At 43.2% G+C, this 23,303-nt stretch overlaps 1 protein-coding gene across 2 annotated transcripts in view; it reads right to left on the reverse strand.

Annotated features, from left to right (window-relative positions):
- The window catches only part of DOCK4 (dedicator of cytokinesis 4), a 472,836-nt gene continuing 450,959 nt past the window's right edge, over positions 1,427-23,303 (reverse strand). Inside the window, exons 42-52 of one of the 2 annotated variants that reach the window (XM_005679177.3) lie at positions 21,456-21,632; positions 20,402-20,485; positions 15,450-15,569; positions 14,980-15,101; positions 14,531-14,651; positions 13,458-13,539; positions 13,216-13,325; positions 11,190-11,262; positions 9,354-9,467; positions 6,882-6,943; positions 1,427-4,036 (exon numbers count right to left, since the gene is read on the reverse strand). In XM_005679177.3, the coding sequence (XP_005679234.2) occupies positions 3,596-4,036; positions 6,882-6,943; positions 9,354-9,467; positions 11,190-11,262; positions 13,216-13,325; positions 13,458-13,539; positions 14,531-14,651; positions 14,980-15,101; positions 15,450-15,569; positions 20,402-20,485; positions 21,456-21,632 (1,506 nt within the window). In that variant the 3' untranslated portion in view covers positions 1,427-3,595. The remainder of the gene's footprint in view (positions 4,037-6,881; positions 6,944-9,353; positions 9,468-11,189; positions 11,263-13,215; positions 13,326-13,457; positions 13,540-14,530; positions 14,652-14,979; positions 15,102-15,449; positions 15,570-20,401; positions 20,486-21,455; positions 21,633-23,303) is intronic. The other variant, XM_018047173.1, reaches the window with a different exon arrangement.

Below are 23,303 nucleotides of genomic sequence, written 5' to 3' on the forward strand. Positions count from 1 at the left end.
ATGACTCTGTTAAACATACATGTTGAAAACGAAAACCATCTACTCCATACAGTTTACATGAATATGACCTCCATATTCCAACATTTGCTGGTATAACTTTACTCTTCCAGGAGTCTTTTTTGCCGGGTAAATGACTTTATTTTTATGATGTAATTTGTCAACAAACTCATCAAGTTGTCAATAGAAATTATCAACTAACAGTTATGTCCTAAGACTCTCCTGCTGTTCCTTACCAATCTTCAATAATTATATCATGATCTGTACCCAGTCTTAGGGTTCCCTGGTGGCTCAGAGGTTAAAGCGTCTGCCTACAATACGGGGGACCTGGGTTTGATCCCTGGGTCAGGAAGATCCCCTGGAGAAGGAAATGGCAACCCACTCCAGTATTCTTGCCTGGAAAATCCCATGAATGGAGGAGCCTGGTGGGTTACAGTTCATGGGGTCGCAGAGTCAGACACGACTGAGCAAGAGACTTAACCCAGTCTTAAGCCCTGCTCCTTCAAAGATGTACCTTAAACAAAACTCTAGGATTTCAGTAAACTCTGATCTTGCCCTTGCCCCTCTGTGATACTGCCAAAGCTCTGTTGAAGTGACGTTCTCTGTTATGTCAGGGGGCAGTGAACTCAGCCCTGTATTGTCGATAAATTATGTTGGGATACTTGGGGAACCAGCACTTAACAATGTAGGGAAAGTGTGCAATATATGCATAGAGAAAAGACAAAAGGAATATGTAAAAATAATAGTTACACTAGGGGGCTGTCAAATTTTCAAGGTTTTTTTAATGGTATTTTATAATGAGGACAAGGTTTATTTCAGTTAATAACTAAGTATTCATTCTGGTAGAGCTACCTTTTAATGTGTAAAGATCAAATAAGGGCAAAGCTGTGTAACTTGTTATTTTCTTTGTTGTATTTTGTAGAACAATATCAATCCAGAGAGAAGACTACTAAAGTAGAGAAAGAAGCTATTCTTATTGTAATTAAGCTTGTAGAATTGAAACACTTGTGGATTCAGTGGTGATGAAAATGTTCCCCAAATGCTCTAAAATCACTTAATGTTGAGAAATAATCAGGAAGACGTTGACAATGACCTTTAAGTGAGTTTTGGTATTTAATGGAACAGAGGTTTTAGCCAGTGGTCTGCTTAGCACTGAGTGACATAAATGTTGTAAATCTAACACAGCATAGATGCAGCTCACAAAATTAAAAGCCAGGGTTTATTAGCAAATTTGGTAGTCAATGGACTTTGCAGTGTTAAATATATTTCCTATAATTTTGCAAACATCAGGGAGAAAGCAGGCATGCAGATAGTTGGTGCAGCTGGCAAAAGCAGCACTCATCTATTGCTTTTGTACATTTGGAAGTTATTTACACAGCTTCTGTTCAAGTAAGGATATGCTTATGACTGGAATAAAGACAGAAATACCAAGATTAATCAGGTAATTTTATTTAATATTTACCGTTCAGCAGCAACCAACATGAACATCTAGGCTAACAGAATCTCTTGAAATGTTCTGCTATATAGCTGCTTCAGAAATACACACACATGATCGACTGTTCATTGCCCCAATCTTTTTTTTAAAAAAATGGATTCAAGAGCAAATAACACTGATTTACACTGTGCCCAAGCACTAGTCAAGAAATCTATTAAATTACAGAAGAAAAGGAAATCAGAGTTTGTTATCTTAAGCATGTCACCTTATTTAAATGGAAGGAAGGCTTTACTTCTTTAAAGCAACAGAAATATGTATCTTCCTATATATATAGATATATATATATACTTAAGGATGTGATTACAAACACAAAGTGTTATCATCAAAAGCAAAAGCTAGTTCAAGAAATTTTCAACTGAAATACTTGCAAGATACAAAGCTAAAATTCATGTTCCTTTTCTCTATTAAGAATACTTTCACTAAACATAAATATTTTAACATATATTAATTTTTCTGACATTCAAAACTGTAGTCAATATGGCAGAATTATTGTTAAAAGCACATATGTACAAATATTCTTTTTCCATACATAAAGTATTTGGCATAATTATAACAATCATACTGCATCCACAACAGTTTGCTTTTATTTTTAATTTTTTACATGTAATGGTATCTCTTATTAAAATTAACCAATTATGTACAAAAATACTTGAACATTTATTATAGAAAACCTCTATAACCAGTCTCAACAGCATATACCTGCTGAATGGTTTCGAAGGGAATATAAAAAAGTGGTCACTGCCTTCTGGGTAAGCTAGCAACAAAAACAAACACAATTAAACTAAAATGAGCTTCCCAACAAAAGAGGGAAAATATTCAACAGTATGATTTAAAATACAGTTCATATCTATTGTCAGTTGAGTGTTATAAACAGTCAGTAAAGAAAACAAGATACAAAATACATTACTACATACAAGGTGCTTTTCTCTTTTCACACTCCTATGACTGTGGCATTAGCATCCCTATCTAGATCTAAGATGCTATGTTGTAATGTTCAAGCTAGAGCCGTCTACAGCCATCCTCCTCTAACAAAAGGACAACAGGATTCGTTCAGAAGACAAGCCCCACTGGTAACAATGGAGTTGTGAGGAATTTCTTATTTTGCACAGGACTGAAAGTTAATGCCCTTGCCTTTTGAAAGTCCTTTTGCCATTTAATCATGCTAATATATTTTCTCTACTTTTTTTCATTTACTCTATCGATTTAATACTGTCCTGTATTGATTCCTGAATTCTTATTAACGGGACACATTAATTTGTGCCTACTTAATACATGAACATCTCTTCTTCAATGACAAATTGGGTAGTGGAAATTATCTAAAGAAGCACAAGATTCAAGTAAACATTTCTCCTGGGGTCTTTTGCTTCATCAACCTGATTGGAACTCTGGAAGTAAATTGCACCTTGAAAAGAAATACAGTAGATACCATGGGGTCAGGGTACTAAACAGTTTACCAACCAACTGGTAGAGTAGCTTCTGAAGAATGTAGACAGCAGTCAAGGTCAAAAGCAACCTGAAAGAAGTATGTTTCAAGAACAAAACCGCTTCCAGTCCCAATCCTTGCAACTCCTTTAGTGTATATCTCACTAGCCTGCTTTAACTGTTAATTAGGATGATGTGCATTCATTTGTCTGTTGCTAGAAAGAGTCAGAAATCTCACGTTATTTACAGAAGTCTTCTAAGGTAAGGACCACTGCCTTAGGATGTGCACTGACTTAATAAGCTTTCAGGAAGTATCAAGTATTCAGTAAAAAGTATACAACATTATCACGCTTCGTATTGTTTGACAATATTTTACTGGTTGAGATTAAACTATGTAAAAAAAAAAGTGAACATAAAAAGATACAAAAGAAGGCTTTATCACTATCACTTTCAAACGAGAAACGGTGTAATGAAATTCAGCCATACTGGGGACATCTGCCGTTGGGGGTCAGTAACTTTTAATATTGTGCAACATTCTATTAAGTGAGTTTAAATTCCATTCATCTAAAGACAAATCTGAGTTAAGTTATTAAAGTGCCTACACTAAAGATGTCTTTTCACCATACCTCTTAATGTCTTGTAAACGGCAAAGAATGCGTCGCAGGGAAATAGAAAAGGGACTTATAACTGGGAGACTTTCCGGGGCAGGGGCCTGGGCCGCGGGCCGGGGTCCGTCCTCCTGGTCCCGTTCTCCAGGTGGCCCGACCGCGCCGCCAGGGGCTTGGGGGGCAAGGCGGGCGGCTCGGCGGTGACGGGGATGGAGAGGCTGTGAGGTAGCGGCACGGGGCGCCGCAGAGTCCGCTCGTACACGCTGTACGGCGGCGGCGTCTTGCTCTCCTTACGCACCGGCTCCTCCGACCCGCCGCCGTAGCCCGGCCCCGACCCCAGCGGCGCCGCAGAGGGTTCATTCACCTGATTTTCAAAGCCTGAGGTCTCTGACGTGCTACACCGGCTGAGGGACGAAATGCCACTGCTGTAGCTGCCCGACAGCACGGGGGAGTTGGAGATGAGTCCTGGGGAGTGGTACTCCACGGGCGAGGGGGTGAAGGACTGCACGGAGCCCTGTGCGGAGGGGAGACGGCAGACTGTTCAGCGACAGGGTGATGAGCTCTGCTGTGTCCCCCCTCAAAACCCAGAGTCTGAAGCCTTTCTCTCCCACACCCTTGGGGAAGGCATGCCAGGCCTGGAGACTTCTGAGCTCCTGCCAGACTCTTGCTGAAGCCGCGGGTTGGCAGCCCTCAGGCTATGTAGCCTGAGAGAGCAGACGTTTCATCTGCAGTGTTTTTAAAAGCCTCAGTTGCTAATTTTGTAAAATAGGATGGTTTCCCACCAAATGTGCATTTCTTTAAGCACTGGAAGTTCTAGCAACACGGCTCACTTTCTCTTTCGGTAGAGAATCTCTTGCTGAGCAGGAGCTGGCCCTTTAGATGGGGCCTGAATCCCTCCGTTACCTACCGTCACCGCCACATCACACAGAGGCCTCATTTGTTAACTGTCTATTCCCACTGGCAGCAAAATCTGTACTTCCTTTTGGGCTTCCCTGGTGGCTCAGAGGGTAAAGAATCTGCCTGCAATGCAGGAGACCTGGGTTCCATCTCCCGGTGGGCAAGATCCCCTGGAGAAGGAAGTGGCAACCCACTCCAGTACTCTTGCCTGGGAAATCCCATGGACAGAGGAGCCTGGCGGGCTGCAGTCCATGGAATCCCGAAAGAGTCAGACACCACTGAGTAACATACACACACATTCTCTCTCCCCGCCCCTTTCCCCTCTCCCCTAACAGCATTCTGAAAAGGGGATTCTGCTGGGAAATCCTGCATCCTATGTACTCCTTGAGTCCATTCAGAGCCTATTAGCTCATTAAAGTCTGACAATAACAGAACCTCAATGACTTTGTTCAGCCCAGTGTTTGCTAAACTTATTTCACCACAGACCTTTTTTTCCCCCCTCCTTATTTATCACATAATGGCCTATAAAACCAAGAAATGTTATCCTAGACTAACTTTACCTCGGTCTCTCTTTTTAAACATGAGAATGCTGGTAGACACAAATCCTTTCATTTATCAGGAGCCTAAGATCAAGAACGGCCAATTAAAAGATCCAATTTCACTGGTTTTTTGTTAAAAGTTAGACCCCAAGTGCAAAATAGGGCAGGTAAGCGGAGTCTTCTCCACGGGGTTAATTCCCTCATTTAATTGCTGAAAAAAAAACTCTTTAACAGTTTTCTGCATTCTAAGCACAGCAAGAGAAGGGGACGATGGAGGATGAGATGGTTGGATGGCATCACCGACTCGATGGACATGAGTTTGAGCAAGCTTTGGGAGTTGTAGATGGACAGGGAGGCCTGGCGTGCTGCAGTCCATGGGGTTGCAGAGTCAGACACAACAGAGTGACTGAACTGAACTGAAGCACAGCAAAGCGAGTAACTTGGTAGCACTACGCCCTCTAATGTCACCCAGAGTTACAACACAATGTTTCTTCTTTTCAAAGCCTGATTTGTAGATACTGCTACAAGGCTACCTATAGCCAGCCAAGAACACAGGCAGGTCTGTGGAAAGGAGAGTATACACCACTTTGCTAACTTTGGTGCCTACTTGAATGTTTTCAACTCTTTGATTCTATTATTATAAAAGAATAATTCCTAATTTTATCTGATTACTAATTTGCAAACCAAGTTAAAAAATGCATATGTGAATCCCATAGCAACATGTGGGGTTCTTTGCTAGTAAGGGGAAATGTAACGATGCAGAAACACCATGTCACTTTGTTTCCATCACATTAAGACAACAGTCTATGGCTCCCAGGGCGAATGCAGTCCCGTGCACTTTACGATTAACAGCTGCATGGCAGTATGACAACCAAACCAGCAGATAATTTGCACCCACTAGCAAACTGTGACATCAGAAATGTCGGCAAAGCAAATCATGCTTAATAAAAATTTTTTTTTGCAATTTTCTCCACTGCAGGCGGGCACGGGGGAGAGGAGGTTTCCTTCCAGATTCTCAGTTTCTACCAGCAACAATCCTGAGTACCACAGATGCACAGGATCACAATCTGCCCGCATGTGTTTGCAGAAGCTGACTTCTCTTTTTCTTTTACGCTAGTTAGAAATGTCTCACCAACAAAGAGGAAACAGAGCATGCAAATCCTAAGTCATTTGGGTACAAATCATTCTTTCTGCAGTCACAGTCACTTCATCTTTAAGCCTCTGGTGTAGCAGCTCTGAACACCTACCTCTGAATGCACCAACAATCTTTGCAGCCAGTCTGATTAAATTTGGATAGAGACTAAGTATTATTCTTTACCTTCATGAGGAATTTTGTATGTTCAGAGATGTCAATTAGCCTATGTCTTCATATTAAATGTCTGACCTTTAAAGCTTCCCAGTTTGTTTCCCAGTGATTTAAAAATTCATTTTACTGTCTTGTTTTTCATGATCAAGTATGTATCTCTAATGTAAATGAAAGCCTTGGTATAATATGTTGAAAGAGAAAAAGTTGGGTTTGGCATTTTCAAAATGAGTGAGACTGATGAAAAAGGCACTTGAGAATATTTAGTAGATGTTGATTATTTTTCATCTTAAGTGTTTGTTTTTGATGTGCCTTAAACTAAAAGATAAGGCTGAAAATGTCCTAGAAGATACTAGGGACCATTTCTTTCTAATTCAGTGCATATACTCACTCTGGTTGGTACATTGTCATTGCCACCATTTGGAGAAAAAGGCTACTAATCTGAAAAGAAACGGCAGACTCCCCAAAGGGAAAGTCGAGTGTTGTTTTCTTGCCCATCTTCCTCTCCCCCTTCTATGTTCTCTGCCTGGTCTTTGTAGATGAAAGCACCTCATTGATGTAACAGGGGAAAAAGTAGCAAGGGGCCAATTTCTAGCTCCCATCTAAACAAGAGCCTGTACCTTCAGTGGAGATCGCCCAGCAGGCGAAGGGGATACTGATGCCGTGTGTCTTGCTGGTGAAGCTGTGGAGAGAGAGAGAGATCATTTCAGTTCAGAAAACCAGACAGCTGACTACCTGAAAAAGCCCTCTGTGTATACAAACCCATACAGATGATCCAGTGCACAAGGATCTAGGCAAGGGGAGAGGGGCGTGGGTGGAGAGACTAAATGGTGCCCACCCAAAATGGATTCCCCACAAAGGGTGGCGGCCCCAAGACATGGGGTAATCAGTGAAAAGTCACCAGAGCACACACGGTGCTTTAATCAAGCGGCTGGTCCAGTGTCCCTTCCACTGCCTCAAAGCCCAGACGCTTCTCTGCCCCTTGGTTTATTTCTAAAGGTGCTTTTACGCATGAGGTGTCAGGGAGCAGACTGGGCTGAGCAAGAATGGGAAGACCCAGGTCACCCAGGCAGCTTAGAATAGGTCCCTGGGAATGTACTGACATCAGTCTCCCCTTTCACCACCCCCGCCGCCCTCAATATTCCTGAAATTGACAGAAAACCCTGGCCACATCCATATAAAAGGTAAGAAGTTTTCCATTTTTCTCCCTAATGTCTGTACTTGGGTCTTCCTTTCTCTCTAGGAGGTGATGCCCTATGGATGTCATCATTAAGGTAAGAAGAACCCTCTCTTTGTTTCTCCCACCGGATGTTCAAGCCCTACACCTGGGACAAGACCAGTGTGATGACACTGCTCTGTGTGTGCACTTGTGGACCAGATCCAGCGTAACCACACATACTACAGCCAGCCGTGACACTGCCAACCCGTGAGTGTGTGTAAGCCAGACTGCCCAGGTCTGCCTACAGAGTTTGCAGTGGGCTCAGGGGTTGCTGCTCTGTGAGGAGCTGCCATTCTCCCAGCTGTCACAGTGGGGTTTGCAGCTCATAAGAAAACTACAGAAAGGCCGAAGGGAGGAGAGACAGTTACAGGTCCCGCCACCAGTGAGCACACAGGATGCCATGAGGGCAGACCATGATGGCAATCAGTGCAGGAGGGGAGGCAGCACTGCCAGGGTAACCGGGGAGAGCCACGGCCACCTGCGTGCTCTGGGCCTAAGGGACTAGGCAGAGTGGCCGGCCCGCCCTCGGGGTTGTGCGGATCCATCGTGGGTGCTAGGGCACGCGGTGCCATGTTCCATCGCCACTGTTAGTTCTCCTAGCCCATCAGTTGTGGGGGTCGAGCATAGAACAAGAGCATGGACCTCCAGAGAAGCACAGCTTGATTGGGAAATGGTATTTTTATTGTCTGGGTCCCTCTTCCTCTCAACTTGGGCATTCCCTGACACCATCACTGTGAACTACCCAGCAGCCCCTGGACCCACTGCATGTTCAGAGTGATGTTTCTCCAGAAAAGACCTGACATAGTTCTATCCCTGTCCTTGCCTACAAGGTAGAATTAGCCTAGGAACCTAAATACCATGAATATTATTGTCCCTTAGAAAACACTTTTCAAGTTTCCAACTTTATGGACACAACCACGTTTAAACTGGAGGTTGCTTCAATGTACAAACATCATGAATAAAACACCAAGTACTGGTTAGTGAGTTTTAAACTTCCCTGGTCACACTGACCTAGCAATGCATATTATCAAGTAAGGCTGCAGTTATTCCTTGTTCTGTTTGAAGATCTCACATGTCTTTCCAAATCTACTGGCAACTTCTAGCTTTGGAAAGTCCAAACCGGGTAGCATACAGTTCATTTTAAAAAGAGAGTCATTTTTCTTTATTCGGTAAAAAATAAAAGAAGCTAGAAAGGTGTTAAAATGCAGCAAACGAAACATGGATGATCCATCCAGAAAAACCCATGAAAAACACAGTGTCATATTTTCTCATGCCTTTAGGCTAGTCGTATTTGAAAGGTTTGGTAAAACACAGATTCTAGAGCTTTGGCCCAGATACAGTAGAACTCTGAGTCAGTAGGTCTGCTGCTTAAAGCACCTCCCTAGGAGATGCAGTGCCTTGAATGAACCCTCTGAGAAAGAGGACCCTGGAATACAGTCTTGTCTAAGCAGCAGGTGCAAGGTACTGGTTAGTTGTCCTCCACAAGCCTATCCAAATTACTGTCAGTCAGTCCTGTTCAGGGACAACCTGAAACTGGGGCATCAGTCCTGCAGAAAGTGGCTGGAGTTAGCAGAGGTTGATAAGAATGAGGTGAGTCAAGCGAAGGATAGAGAAAATGCTAGTGGTTCAGCAAGGTTAGGGTGCCCCCCCCAATTCTGAGGATGATACCTAGGAGAACGTCTACAGTTTAGGAATGGTGGACTTAGTGTAACAAGAGTCGAAAAAGAGAGAACACAGCAGATGAATTCTGTAGCTACTACGAAGGTTTTTACCTTGGACACACCAGATGCCTACCTTTCTGAGCAGTTCAGGTCGGAGTAGTCAATAAAATTTATTTTTATAAAAATGATTGTTAAATGCTTCAGATACCCACCAGTCTGTGCGGGCCGTGGCGGGACGGGGGGAGAGGGGAGCTTCCCACCACCTGCCGTGCTCTTGGCTTCCTTCCCACTGTCCAGGCTCCAGCTGCTGGGGGTGGGGTTCACAGCTGGAAGGGAAGGGCACAGCTAAAATCACATGGCCTACATCACCCTGTGAGCACTCAATCTTAGAGGTTAGAATTACCCAGAATGAAAACATCAGCTGGATTACAAACAGTACTAAGGAAACTTCCTAAATGCGAACCCTTTATTTAATTGCCCATCTCACAACTATAGTTGACATTTCATTGGGTGATAGCATGTCTTTTTCCCTCAAGCAGTCAGAACTACACATCTCGACAAAAGAGTGTAGAAACTTGAGATTTACAAATGTGTTTAGATGCTGGATAACAGATGGAAGATGTAGTCACTCGACTCTTTTAAAATTTGGTTTTTAGTGGAATTTTCTGGACAAATAGCACCCTAAACGGGGGAAGGCAGTGGATGCTAATATCTCCACTGCCTGGCAGAATTACTGGCAAGGAACAGCCACACCACACCATCCTGCTGGCCCTTGTCCCTCAAGTCAAAGGGCTATAGTGGAGAACGTCCTAAAAAAATAATTTGTAATGCTGACATTATCATTCCTTTTTTGTAATCTACCTGCTCCACACTTCAGTAAGATGCTGAAATATGGAACAACCCCCCTTGGAACAAGGGCAAGACATACAAGGTTATAAATAGCTGCTCTGAGAGGAGGTTTACAAAATCAAGCCTTTAGAGTTCCAGTCTCTTGCTCACTGAGCAGACACTGCCACCTGGTGGCCATAGCAAGAATTTCAACATTTTATGATTATATTACCACTAAAATTGGATGGAACCATCACTCGTAAAAAACATTTCCTCCGGTCCTTTAAAAGGTGCTTTGTGGATTTTCTTTGGTAGAAGAGGTGAGAAAACGACCACATTTCTAAGTTATCCAGACAAAGATCAATATTTGACTTGTAGCTGTAAAGCAAAATGTGTGTTTTAAAATAATTTAGGCTACAGTCTCGCTGATTCCTATCTCCTGAGGAAAGTTTTAATGTATCGGTGTACTCAAATGACAATGCAGTCGAGATCTTAATGGGGACGATTAAAATGCACTTTACAGGGATATGTCATTAGTGACTCTTAATTTGCTGGCTCAGGGACTGCTCCGATTTTTGAGGCTGACTCTGGAAGGTCAACGAGTGCCTTGCTGTTAGTCCCCATCCCCCTAGCTGAGGAAGTCACATTTAATCCACTCTTCTTCCTCTGCTGTGTTGCACAGACCCATGCTAATTGGCTATTAACTGCGATGCATATGTTGGTTTCTCATTTTTCATGTGACCTTGAGGCAGGGCACAACTCCATTATGCACCGGATTGCAAATTTTCAATAGCATCTGAGTCACCCGCAAGCAACAGATGAGCTGACTGAATGAGCTTGGTAAGGCAGACACAAAGCGGGACCAAGGATCCATCTGGGAAGTTGCTCACTTTCCTTGTGTTGACCAGGTAGCCTAACTGGCCACTTCGTTTCAGGGAGCGCAGGGATTGCCTCGGTGATTCACTGAATGACCCCAAAAGTCACTAAACAGGAGTCCCGACCTTGCTCAGATTCTGCTGTTAAACCCTACAAGAACACAGCTGGTGAAGAATGTGTCAGAGATAACTGTCTTCCATCTGTCCCCTAAAGAGAAGATCAGTCCTGATCATTAAAGGTCTGCACATCTGCCTTCCACGGGGACACACGGGCGACTGGAGGAAATGAAGCCAGAACACAGTTGCACATTCCCCGACTGCCGGAGATGCTGGCTTCATACCCACCTTTCTCAGGTGCCGAAAGATTGGGGTCACTGCGTGGCAAGGCTCCATCTCCAATGTGATTAAACAGCAGCCTCTGGAAAGGCACAAGAATCTATTTTTATGGTGTAAGATACTGACAGAGGAGATCTTCTAGAAAATGAGATGATTATTTTATTACTGAATGGTATATGCTGGTGCTCAGTTGTGTCTGACTCTCTGCCACCCTCTGGACCCACCAGGCTCTTCTGTTCATGGAATTTTCCAGGCAAGAATGCTGGAGTGTATTACCATCGCCTACTCCAGGGGGTCTTCCCAACCCAGGGATCTAACCCACAGCTTTTGTGTCTCCTGCATTGGCAGGCAGGTTCTTTACTACTAGTGACACCTGGGAAGCCCTTACTGAACCTTTTATTTTTTAAAAAAAGTTTCAAATGGCAAAATTAGCCATATAAAACATTACTGGCTTAACATTGTTGATGATTGGCTTATCATTATTGAATTATTGTTCAATAATGACTCAATTATATTTAAGGGAAAAAAAGGAGAAGACCCTTAGCTTTCAAACAGTGTTTCTAAACAGTGTTTTAAAAGTCTGTACAGGATTTCAAATATTGGGTTGGCCAAAAAGTTCGTTTGGGTTTTTCCATACCATCCTCAAATGAACTTTTTGGCCAACCCAATATAACTGGCAAATAAAGTTTTGTAATAAAATATGGAAAAAATAAACAGTAAGTAGCAGTTAAGCTACAGTGCTCTTTATAAATACCAATACTAGACTGGTAATATAAAGTGTAAGAAAGAAGAAATATTAGCTCAAAAAATCTCTAGTCAATGAACTTTACATTTTAAATCCTAGATTAGGTTAAAACATATGAAATGGTTAGTATGTTGCAATTTTTAACGCACAAAAATGCCAGTTTTACATAGTTCTACCTAATATATTAAACAAAAGACCCTAACTCCTTAAAAGTAGATACACCAGAGGAATGTGTATTATGGAAATTTTGGCAACACACACTGCTTCAAATTTTACCAAAAGCAGAAAACTTGAGAGGCTAATCAGGAAGTCTTCCAGAGTCCCCCACACTGGTGACCTGCTCTCCAGGAGCAGAGGGAACAAACTGAAAGTCGTGACAAGGGGCAATTAAACCAGTCAGGTGGTTCAGGAACATGCACTTGGGTACAGTTTCTGCAACATGTCAGTGGTGTGCAGATGGGGCATCCTGGAACTTTTGGGAAGATCACACAATCAGCAAAGAGAAACCAATCCAGACAAATCCCCCTCATTGTCATCCATTTCCAGATGCAACTACAGCCTTCTGCCAGGATGGTGTGGAAAAACAGAAAATGAGCTGGAGGATGAATAATGATTATATTCGGCTCCTGAGTTATCCACAAATAACCGATAAAACTCAGGGCTCCATAGGGATCTTTACCTTTGAAACCCCACCTCAAAGTGCTTAAAGAGCTGAGAGGGTCAAAACATTGACCCTGCAGTCACTGAGGTTGAGAGAGATCACTGCAGAGCAGGTGTGAGCTGGGTGGAGAGGGCTGCGGGGAGGCCCCAGGGTTTAGCCACTCCTTCCTCAGTGCATTTAAGAACAGCAGAGGCAAAAAGATGCCCTCTTCACTCCTGGATACCTCAGTAAGCAATCCGCAGCAGCCATGCTTCTCAAGGGTCTGGCTAATCTAAGTTCCTCCAAATTTCTGCTACAGACACATGCAGACAGACACCCCCACCCCTAACTCATTCACCCATGACCTCTCTCAATGTTCAAGTGGAAGCAACAAAATAGATCAAAGTCAGTAAAATCACTTCCCAGTTCCCTCTCAGCTTTACTGCTCAGGCAACCACCAGGAATCCACGTCAGACTCGACAGTTCACGCAGAAATTCCTAACAACAGGCCCAGGGCCGAGGTATGGACTTCACCCAGCTGGACTTGTCAACACGGCCCATCTGGTGGTCTCTGGCAGCTACCATGACTTTCTGCAGCCCTGTAGGTAACATCCAGTCTTTTCCGAGGATTTCCATCCCACAAACACTACCTGAGAAGGTTCCACAGGTGTCGGATAGATGGCACTGCATGGCCGCTCCCTTGGGGACAGGCAAGAGTTTTCTCTGGAATGTTTGTGTTTGTCAGACAACAAAGGAGAAGCTGGGAAGAGACGGAAAGAGAGGCTCGTCAGGGTGGTGGTGAGCTCGGACCATTGGGAGGAGAAAGCCCAAGCCTGCGGGAGGCTGGAAGGTCCTCTGGGCACCCTCAGTCATCCCCCACCTTGGCACTGACCTCTGGCACTCGAGGGAGCAGAACTTGTCACATTAGGTGAGGCGGAGTGAGTAGAACTCAAGCTTGAGGTAGATGGACTTGGCTGGAAAACAGGGGAGCTGTTATCAGACACGGCTTAGAGGCTGCAGACCACACTGGCACATTTGAAACAAAGTCACTTTTTTTTTTCAAAGTAGGAAAAAAAAAAAAAAAAGCCCATTAAGAATTATGGAAAAATCTCACTAACTCAGACCAGTAAGGACGCCTGTCTGAACAACTCCGATTTTGACACCTGCCAAAGGAATGCCTTTGTGTTCAATTCAGCTCCATACAGCCTATGACTAAAGACCAGTCAGCAGCAGCTCCCTGACTAAAGCAGGAGCAGAAAGGCTCCCAGCCTCGGGCAGGTAAACAGGTGGCGGCTCCTAAAAGTCAGCGACCGTGCCTGTGCCTCTTCTCCAATGCTGTGTGCTCACTGCGTGAATCTGGCAATATGTATCACACCCCCTTTCCAAAGACAGAGGTGAGGAAAATTTCAGCTGAGTCTTACCGAGCGATTATCAGTGTCCTATTTGCTGTATCTAAACACACATTTCTGTTGCAAGAGTTACACTGACACTTAAATCCCTAAGAACCTCTATTTTCTTTAGTGAACAGTTTTTATCATGGGAAATTTCCAACATATACCTAAGTAGAGAAATCTTAGAATGGGCCCCTAAACCGTATCTTCTTAAAGAAAAGAACAAAACACTTAGGAATGCTAAGAGGCAACTGGTCGGTGGTGACAAGCTCCAGGACACCCGACTGAAGGCCTGACTCAGAGGCAGAGCTCAAAGTTCCCCTCGTAGGGCCTGGCCGGGCTTGCCCACCGCTGGCTCAGGTCTTCCTAGAGTGGCCGGGGCAGCTTTGAGAGAATCAGCTTTGCAGACTCCAGGGACCAATAAGGCAATACAGGTGTGTAAAGGTTTATCCTTAGGTCAAATTCTCGCTCGTAGGTCTGTTCCTAAGCACAGCAGAGTGAATGGAAACACTCATGATTCAGACAGAAGGGGAATAAACAGGACCAGACAAAAAGAAAACAGCTGATCAAGTACCTGCATGTTAAAGACTTCATCAGAGCTTTCCGATTGCCCTGTAATATTGCTTACTTCAGCAGACGCTTGTGAGGACAGTGAGGAGGAAGAGTATCGGTTGACAGCTGGGTAACTTAATGGGCTGTTTTCAGGGAGAAAAAGAAATGGTCGTTAACTCAGTCTCTACATTGCACTTTATCACATGCTGGCATGGTATAAAAACCAAAGGGAAAAAAACATGTACATCCCATTTTGTCGCCTCCCATTTGCCTCAATGTGATCAAACGTCTGAGTTTCTTTCTCATGCTGTTGCTGTTTTAGCAGTGGCAGATGTCTGCAGCTGCCTCTAGGGTTACTTATTTCATTAAGAAACTGCGTATTTGACAAATTGTGCCATAAAGAACGAGAGAATCGTTCCGGATCATCTTGTGGGGACGACAAATTGTCAGATAATTCAGAATATGACTTACCTGCGTCGAGGAATTACCCTGGTACCATCTGGGCTCATGGAAGCAGGTGCTGAGTTTCTACACACACGAGGGCTTCCATTAGGAAAATGGACTGGACTGGCTTGTATACAAGCGGAGAATTCCTAAAGAGGTAGTAAGGAAAATATTTCAGAATTGTAACGGTAAGGGCAGAATCACTCAAGAGGTGCTGTGCTATACTAGAGCATTCTGATGGTCATAAAACCTTTATGTAGGCACTTAGGAATGTAAGTCATTAAGCCTTCCCTCATTTACTTTTTTGTTTTCATGAAAGTTAAGTGTGGCAAACCGAATTTAATGCAATTTTAACACTTAAGGGCTCTCTGGTAACATTTTGGTGCAGTTTGGCAGACAAACCAAAAGATGTCACTATTGCATACATCATGGTTCCTCTAACAAAAAGGAAATGGTAGAGGTCAGACTGCCCCCTGGTGGACCCTTTGTGTACATACCTGGATCCCCAAGCTGGACTTCATCACAAAGAACTGGTCGACCAGCTTCTTGTGAAGGGGTCTCATATCCTGAGGCACAAACTTCTCGTGCACGGCCAAGCCAAATTCCAAAATCTGTGCCTTGAGAGTAATAGAAGGAAAAAATCCACATCAGTGAGTACCGCCTTAATGCCTGCTGGGGATTCGAGCAAGGTGCCCTGCATTTTGCATGCGTTACTGTTAACCTCCCCATCCGACAAGACAGGACCAATCCTTAGTTTACCGCGGAGGACACTGAGGATCAGAAAATCCTGCATGCGCAGATGTAGCAAATGGACTTGTGGACACAGCTGGGGCAGGAAAGGATGGGATGGGTTGAGAGAGTAGCACTGCCGTACATTATAATGCCCTGTGTGAACAGCTAGCTAGTGGCAAGTGCTCTGTAACACAGGGAGCTCAGCTCAGTGCCCTGTAACGACCTAGAGGGCTGGGAGGGAGAGTCGAGAGGGACGGGACATATGTGCACACGTGGCAGACTCACGCTGCTGTGCAGCAGAAACCAACACAACATTGCAAAGCAATGATGCATAATTTTAAAACAGAAATTCTGCATGTACTAAAGGACAAATGGGAATCTGAACTTCAGTCTGATTCCACAGACTTAACTGTCCTACTACCCCAAGTTTCTTTCCCATGTATTTTCAATCTATAACAACAACCATATTAAACAGTTAAGCGTCCCTTTGGCCCCTTCCTGCACTTCTCAGGAGGGGGGAAGGGATGGGGGCTCCCTGTTAGGAGGGTCAGGTGGCTCTCCCCCTGGTGATAAAGAAACCGCCAATGCAGGAGATGTAAGAGACACAGGTTCAGTCCCTGGGTTGGGATGATCCCCTGGAGGAGGGCATGGCAATCCACTCCAGTATTCTTGCTGGAGAATCCCATGGACAGAGGAGCCAGTCGGACACGACTGAAGTGACTTAGCACGCACCACGTGCCACTCCCCAAGGGACCTCTTTTCTGGATGGCACTCTCTCAGCCATGTCCCCCTTCTCTCTCCCATCGGTCCCTCTGTCCCTACCCCTCCCTCCCTCAGATTTTTAGAACCTGTCAGGGAGGAAAGAACAAATAAGAGAGGGTATTCTGTAACAGTTGCTATGCTGCTTGTTTTTGTTTAAAAATATTATTCTTGTTCACTTATTATAATGCAAAAAGGAACAGTTCCTATTTTCAAAAAAGGTTTCCTGCTCTGAGAACCTAAACTGAGATGAATGTAAACATTCACATTTCCTTTGTACAGCTAGGTCAAAAGTGCTTAATTCCTTTGATGGGAGTAGCAGACGTCTTTTACATTTTAAAAAATGCCCATGCTACAATGGTCAAAAGGACAAATTTCAGAGGCTGAGAGGAAAACAAATCACACATCACTACTAGAAGGTCCTTTATCTTTACAGCCCATGATGGTTCAAGTTTGAAAGCTTCAGGGCAGACATGAGTGACTTGGGGGGTGGGGTGGTGAGAGCATCTAGTACCTTCCTAAGGGTCAGAACTGTGGCAACTTTGCCTATAACATTTGCATAAAGATAAAAACACCTTGAAATAAATGTCAAGTGAAGTATGTCTGAGGCACAAAGGGCAAGCCCGGTCTCTGTGGGGAGGGAGGAGGGATGGAGTTGAGTCTAAGGGCAGGGCCCTCGGTCCTCTGCATCTTAGACACTGGCTGCGAAGGGCCTGCCCTTTTGTCCAGGTAGTGCTGCAGGCTGGCTTCTCCTGGAGGTAGGCTTCGGCATGGAGACTGGGATGTTCATTAGGGAATATCCCTGGGATCACTGCCTGTAGGAGGGAGGGGCAGAGCGGGACTTGACCAAAAAGGAGACAACCTGCATGGCAGCCTGAAAGCCTTTGCCGAGCCCAGGGCAGCTCTGGACCTTGAAGGATCTGTCACAACTGCACTGCGTGTGCCCCAAATGGCCAGGCTGGGCCTCTCCTTCCCGGTTACTGGATGCAGGTCATCTAGGAGGGTAGGGATAGTAGGCTAGGTGACACTCTGCAGCAGAGGCAATGCTGGAGGATCTGAGAGGCCAAGGTGTCTTCCAGCAGGTGGGGCCACAGGTCCTTTCTGGAAGGAGCCCTGGAGCTGTGTACCTCTGTGTCTACTAGACAGGTCTCTGAACCAGCCCTCTCCAGCACTCCCAGCTTCCTACAGTCCTGCAAAGACATGTGACCGCCCAAGGTCACAAGGCTATAACGTGCACGACTTGATAGGATCTAGTGCTTCCTAGGCCACAGCTCTTTCCACAGGGTCCCAAGATGCAGACAAAACAAAGGTTCCTCAATCTTTTTCTTGAGAGACTTCAGTCAGTCAGTTGTGTCTGACTCTTTGCGACCCCATGAACTGCAGGATGCCAGGCCTCCCTGTCCATCACCAACTCCCGGAGTCTACTCAAACTCATGTCCATTGAGTCGGTGATGCCATCCAGTCATCTCATCCTCTGTTGTCCCCTTTTGCTCCCACCTTCAATCCTTCCCAGCATCAGGGTCTTTTCAAATGAGTCAGCTCTTCACACCAGGGGGCCAAAGTTTTGGAATTTCAGCTTCAACATCAGTCCTTCCAATGAATATTCAGGACTGATCTTTAGGATGGACTGGTTGGATCTCCTTGCAGTCCAAGGGACTCTCAAGAGTCTTCTCCAACACCACAGTTCAAAAGCATCAACTCTTCGGCACTCAGCTTTCTTTATAGTCCAGCTCTCACATTCATACATGACTACTGGAAAAAACCATAGCTTTGACTAGACAGACCTATGTCGGCAAAGTAATGTCTCTGCTTTTTAATATGCTGTCTAGGTTGGTCATAGCTTTTCTTCCAAGGAGCAAGTGTCTTTTAATTTCATGGCTGGAGTCACCATCTGCAGTGATTTTCAAGCCCAAGAAAATAAAGTCTGACAGTATTTCCATTGTTTCCCCATCTATTTGCCATGAGGTGATGGGACAGGATGCCATGATCTTAGTTTTCTGAATGTTGAGCTTTAAGCCAACTTTTTCACTCTCTTCTTCCACTTTCATCAAGAGGCTCTTTAGTTCTTCTTCACTTTTTCTGCCATAAGGGTGGTGTCATCTGCATATGTGAGGTTATTAATATTTCTCCCAGCAATCTTGATTCCAGCTTGTGCTTCATCCAGCCTGGCATTTTGCATGATGTACTCTGCATATGAGTTAAATAAGCAGGGTGACAATATACAGCCTTGATGTACTCCTTTTCCTATTTGAAACCAGTCTGTTGTTCCATGTCCAGTTCTGTTGCTTCTTGACCTGCATACAGGTTTCTCAAGAGGCAGATCAAGTGGTCTGATATTCTGATCTGTTTAAAAATTTTCCACAGTTTGTTGTGATCCACAGAGTCAAAGGCTTTGGCATAGTCAATAAAGCAGAAGTAGATGTTTTTCTGGAACTCTTTTGCTTTTTCGATGATCCAACGGATGTTGGCAATTTGATCTCTGGCTCCTCTGCCCTTTCTAAATCCAGCTTGAACATCTGGAAGTTCACGGTTCATGTATTGTTGAAGGCTGGCTTGGAGAATTTTGAGCATTACTTTACTAGCATGTGAGATGAGTGCAATTGTGTGGTAGTTTGAGCATTCTTTGTCATTGCCATTCTTTGGAATTGGAATGAAAACTGACCTTTTCCAGTCCTGTGGCCACTGCGGAGTTTTCCAAATTTTCTGGCATATTGAGAGGCTTTTTAACCCTTTTGATTTTAACTCAAGGGAAAGAGTTCAGTCAGATTGAATACAGCAGATAAGAATCCTGGGGTGAAATAAACCACTCACAAGAGAATTAAAAATCAACAAAGGCTAAAGGCATTCCATAATTCTAAGTACTTGATGACCTAAGCTGCTCACTTCATTTTTAGCATCTATATCACCCCCAGGGCCACAATGAGAATTTAACTTCTCCTCTATTTCCCTGCAGGTCAACTTCAAGTAATCCCTCTTTTCCAGAAGCTGTCCACCTGACTCTTCCACCCACGGTCCTGGTCCACAGCCACTTTTCTCCCCTTCAGTATCAATTTTGTGGACTAAGCCTATAGAGCATAAAATATGGACTAAAACCAGGTACAGCCTCATTTCCTAGTCTAACAGAACATGCTTTTTTTATTAATTTGGCATTATTGAATGGAAAGAGATGGTTCTGTCATATTTTATCACAGGTATTCCATTTTTCATAGATATAAAATGTTTCCTATTGATTTCCTATTGAACCCAGCCTTTCCACCATAATGTCTCCCACCTCAGAGGTTTTCAAACCATTTTCAGGCCAAGAGCTATCGACAGAAGAAGAGAAAGCAAGAGATTATTCACCCTGGTTCTTCGTATTTGATGGAACCAAGGAAAGAACAGCCAACTGTGCTTCTGTAGAATTGAAAATGATGAGATGGTATCTAGCTCTGTCTAGGTCATATGATCTACAGGCTTTATCTGCACAGCGTGATACTGTTTTAAAGCAAAGGGTATTATTGATTGCCACTTCCTTAGTCTAACATTTAAGTACAAATCTCATTCATTCATTTACTGAATCATTTGTGTTCAGTTGGCCTGAACTTATATGATCCCAAAATCTTGAGTGAAAAGTTGGCATCAAGTCTTTGGGGACAGAGCATTCAAAGAACATTCCAAGGGGTGCCGTGTTTGCTATAAGGGGCTGCCATAGTCTACTAATTTTTTTTGTTTCCCCCCTGCATCTAAGTGGGAAGAAAAAGAAGAAATTAGCAAGTCAGGATATATCACAAGTGAATCTGTAACCTGTGACTGCTAGATCACTGACATATGGGGCTGGCCAAAAAAGTTTTTTTGACACAGCTTATGGAACAACACGGACAAACATTTTGGCCAACCCAGAGAAAACCATGTAGATGGGACCCTGGACAGGCAAGCACATGTGTGCATGGAAGAGGGAGAAGGCTTCTGTCCCCCTTACCTGCTCAAGCATCAGCTCTCTTAACCGTGCGATTTTCTCTCCATCTTCAGGGTGACTTAAGATATATTCTTTGACAAAGAATGCCTGGTAAGAAGAAGGACAGTTTACTTCAAGAGGGTTACAAAGGAAGTAGAAGATACACTTATTGTTTCTAATGCTGCTTTAAAGAAATGACTCCATTATACACCACTTTTGGGGGCCGGATGGAATGATTCGAAGTATGGCAGCTGGTCAGAGGGAATATAAGGACGTGACTGCTAACAGGAGATTAGAGAGTGCATGAACTTTGTATCTTTGGTAAAACAGATAGCAAATCTAAATCCATAAGCTTTTATGACATCATGTTGTTGTTCAGTCCCTCAGTCATGTCCGACTCTCTGTGACTCCAGGGACTGCAGCACACCAGGCCTCCCTGTCCTTCACTGTCTCCCAGACTTTGCCCAAGCTGTGCTAAAGAATGTTCAAACTACCAGACAACTTAGCTCACTTCCCATGCTGGTCAGGGTATGTTCAAAATCTTTCAAGCTAAGTTTCAGCAGTACTTGAATCGAGAACCTCCAGATTTACAAGCTGGGTTTAGGAAAGGAAGAGAAACCAGAGATCAGATTGCCAACATTTGTTGGATCATAGAGAAAGCAAAGGAATTCCAGAAAAACATCTGCTTATGACATGTTATCCTAAAATAAATTGCCTAAAGACTCAGAATGATCAAACAAGATTAGATTCTTTTATGTCCAAGAATCACTCTTTACTCAGGGAAATGGGTTTGGGTAGCCATTTATTAGACAATTGTGATATCTTCACTACTTTTATTCAAGAAAACACACACACACACACACACATACTTTTAACCTCAAAATATCACATTCTGGGAAACACAGTAAGTGTGCATCCCCAGTGATTATACATTTGCTCTATTAAGCAAAGAAATCTGGTTGTATTGATTGTAGCCCTATGTCAGCAGGCTGATTTATGTGCATATCTTGAAAAAAGACTTCTGAAACCTTAAGAAATCACAAATGTAAACTTTCACACAACAATACCAAATCCTTACCTCTTGATACCTGGAAACTCCACCATTAACAGCAGCATCTATAACTCCATTCAGGCACATGGTTAGGGGATTAATATTCTGCATCTGTCTTGTCTGACACTGACTAATCAGAGTCTTCAGCTGCTGATTCTTATTCTCCAGCACTTCAATGGCATTTTCCAGAGGACTCATTTCTACCTGAGAACAAATGAGCATAAATATATATTGGATTTTGTGACATTCAAGAAGAAAGACAAAGTAGATTATCCACATTCTGAATTATCTGTGCTCCCCTCAATATCTCTACCAGGGGCCATCAGTATAGAACAGACAAGGATATAGAAGACAAATTAGCTGTTTGTAGGGCCTGGGAAGAGAAGGTGATTATAGTCACTGGCTGAAATGTGGTTCGAATAATCAGCAATCACCGATTATACATTAGCACTAAGACAATTACTTTAATCCTTGAAACAAAATTCAAACCTATATATTTTACAATTTATTTTTTCTTTTCTTATGAAGGCTAAGTGTTCAAGGACCCTGCATATTCTTAGCATCTTTCTAGATACTTAATGCAAAGTACCACAGGAGATAACAAAATGCATATACAGATCCTCTGATGTCAAGGAGATTTCAGCCCAGTTGGGGAGATGGGACATATGCCCATATGGACCCCATACGCATACATAACAGCACCATAAGGTGGCACAGGATGGCACACAATTGTGAGTTATAGAAAATAAGATAATCAGATATGCTGCAGGATCTATTTGTTCCAGGAGAGCCAAATAGAGTATAATGACTTTTCTATTCTGAGTTTTAATGGGAGACTCATTTTGAAAATGATGATACTGCTCTTCAAAGGTACAGCACTGTGATTGTTACTGACATTGACATCCTCTTTGAAGAAAAGGTCTGCCAAGCTCTCATCTGTATAATAATCTAAGCTTAAGGATTATTAAGGAAGAGAAATGATTATCGGTTAAGGAAATAGTTTCTAAAGGTCACCTGAATCATCTTAAACCAACACTGAAAAGTACTAGAATGATTTGACTATGTCAAAATTCAGAATGTACATTTATCAAGACATTATAGAAAAGGACAGATAAACCAGAAAGTAGGAGAAGATATTTGTAACATGTAAAAATCATCAGTCTATGGCAAGAATATATAAAGAATTCTTATAAGCCATTAAGAGAAAGGCAAACAGCCCACTTAAATATGGACAAAATATGAAGGAAGAAACCCAAATGACCAGTAGACATATGGAAGTGTCAAACTGCATTTTTGATCTAAGAAGTGAAAAATAATAGCACAATGATATGCTATTAAGCGCTCACCAGAATGGCAAAATAAGTATGACAGTAGCAAATGAAGTGAGAATGTGAGGAACTGAATCTCTTAATTCCTGCTGGTGCATGCTCAGATCGGTTCATTCACTTTGGGATTATTTATTAAAGATGAAGGTATCTATATATTTTGTGAGCCAGTAATGCTACTCCTAGGCATATAGCTGACAAGTGGAGTGGAAGATCTGTATACATGTGTACTAGGAAACATGTACAAAATATTCATACTCATCTCCAAAATCTGTACCTCCATCAAAAAAAGAATGCAAGAACATACTGTAGTATACGATGGAATACTACACAACAATGAAAGCAAGCCACATGTAATAACATGGACTCATCTTGTAAATAATACTGACAGAGGCAGTTACATTAGACTATATACAGAATTACATTATCCCACAGGTGTACCTCTTTTTCTTGTGCTTTGCTTTACTGTGCTTCACAGATGCTGTATTTTTCATAAATTGAAACCCTCCATTGTGTAAGTGTATTGGAATCATTTTCTTCAACAGCATTT

The sequence above is a fragment of the Capra hircus genome, chromosome 4, assembly GCF_001704415.2.
Source record: "Capra hircus breed San Clemente chromosome 4, ASM170441v1, whole genome shotgun sequence".
NCBI classification, from domain to species: Eukaryota; Metazoa; Chordata; class Mammalia; order Artiodactyla; family Bovidae; genus Capra; species Capra hircus.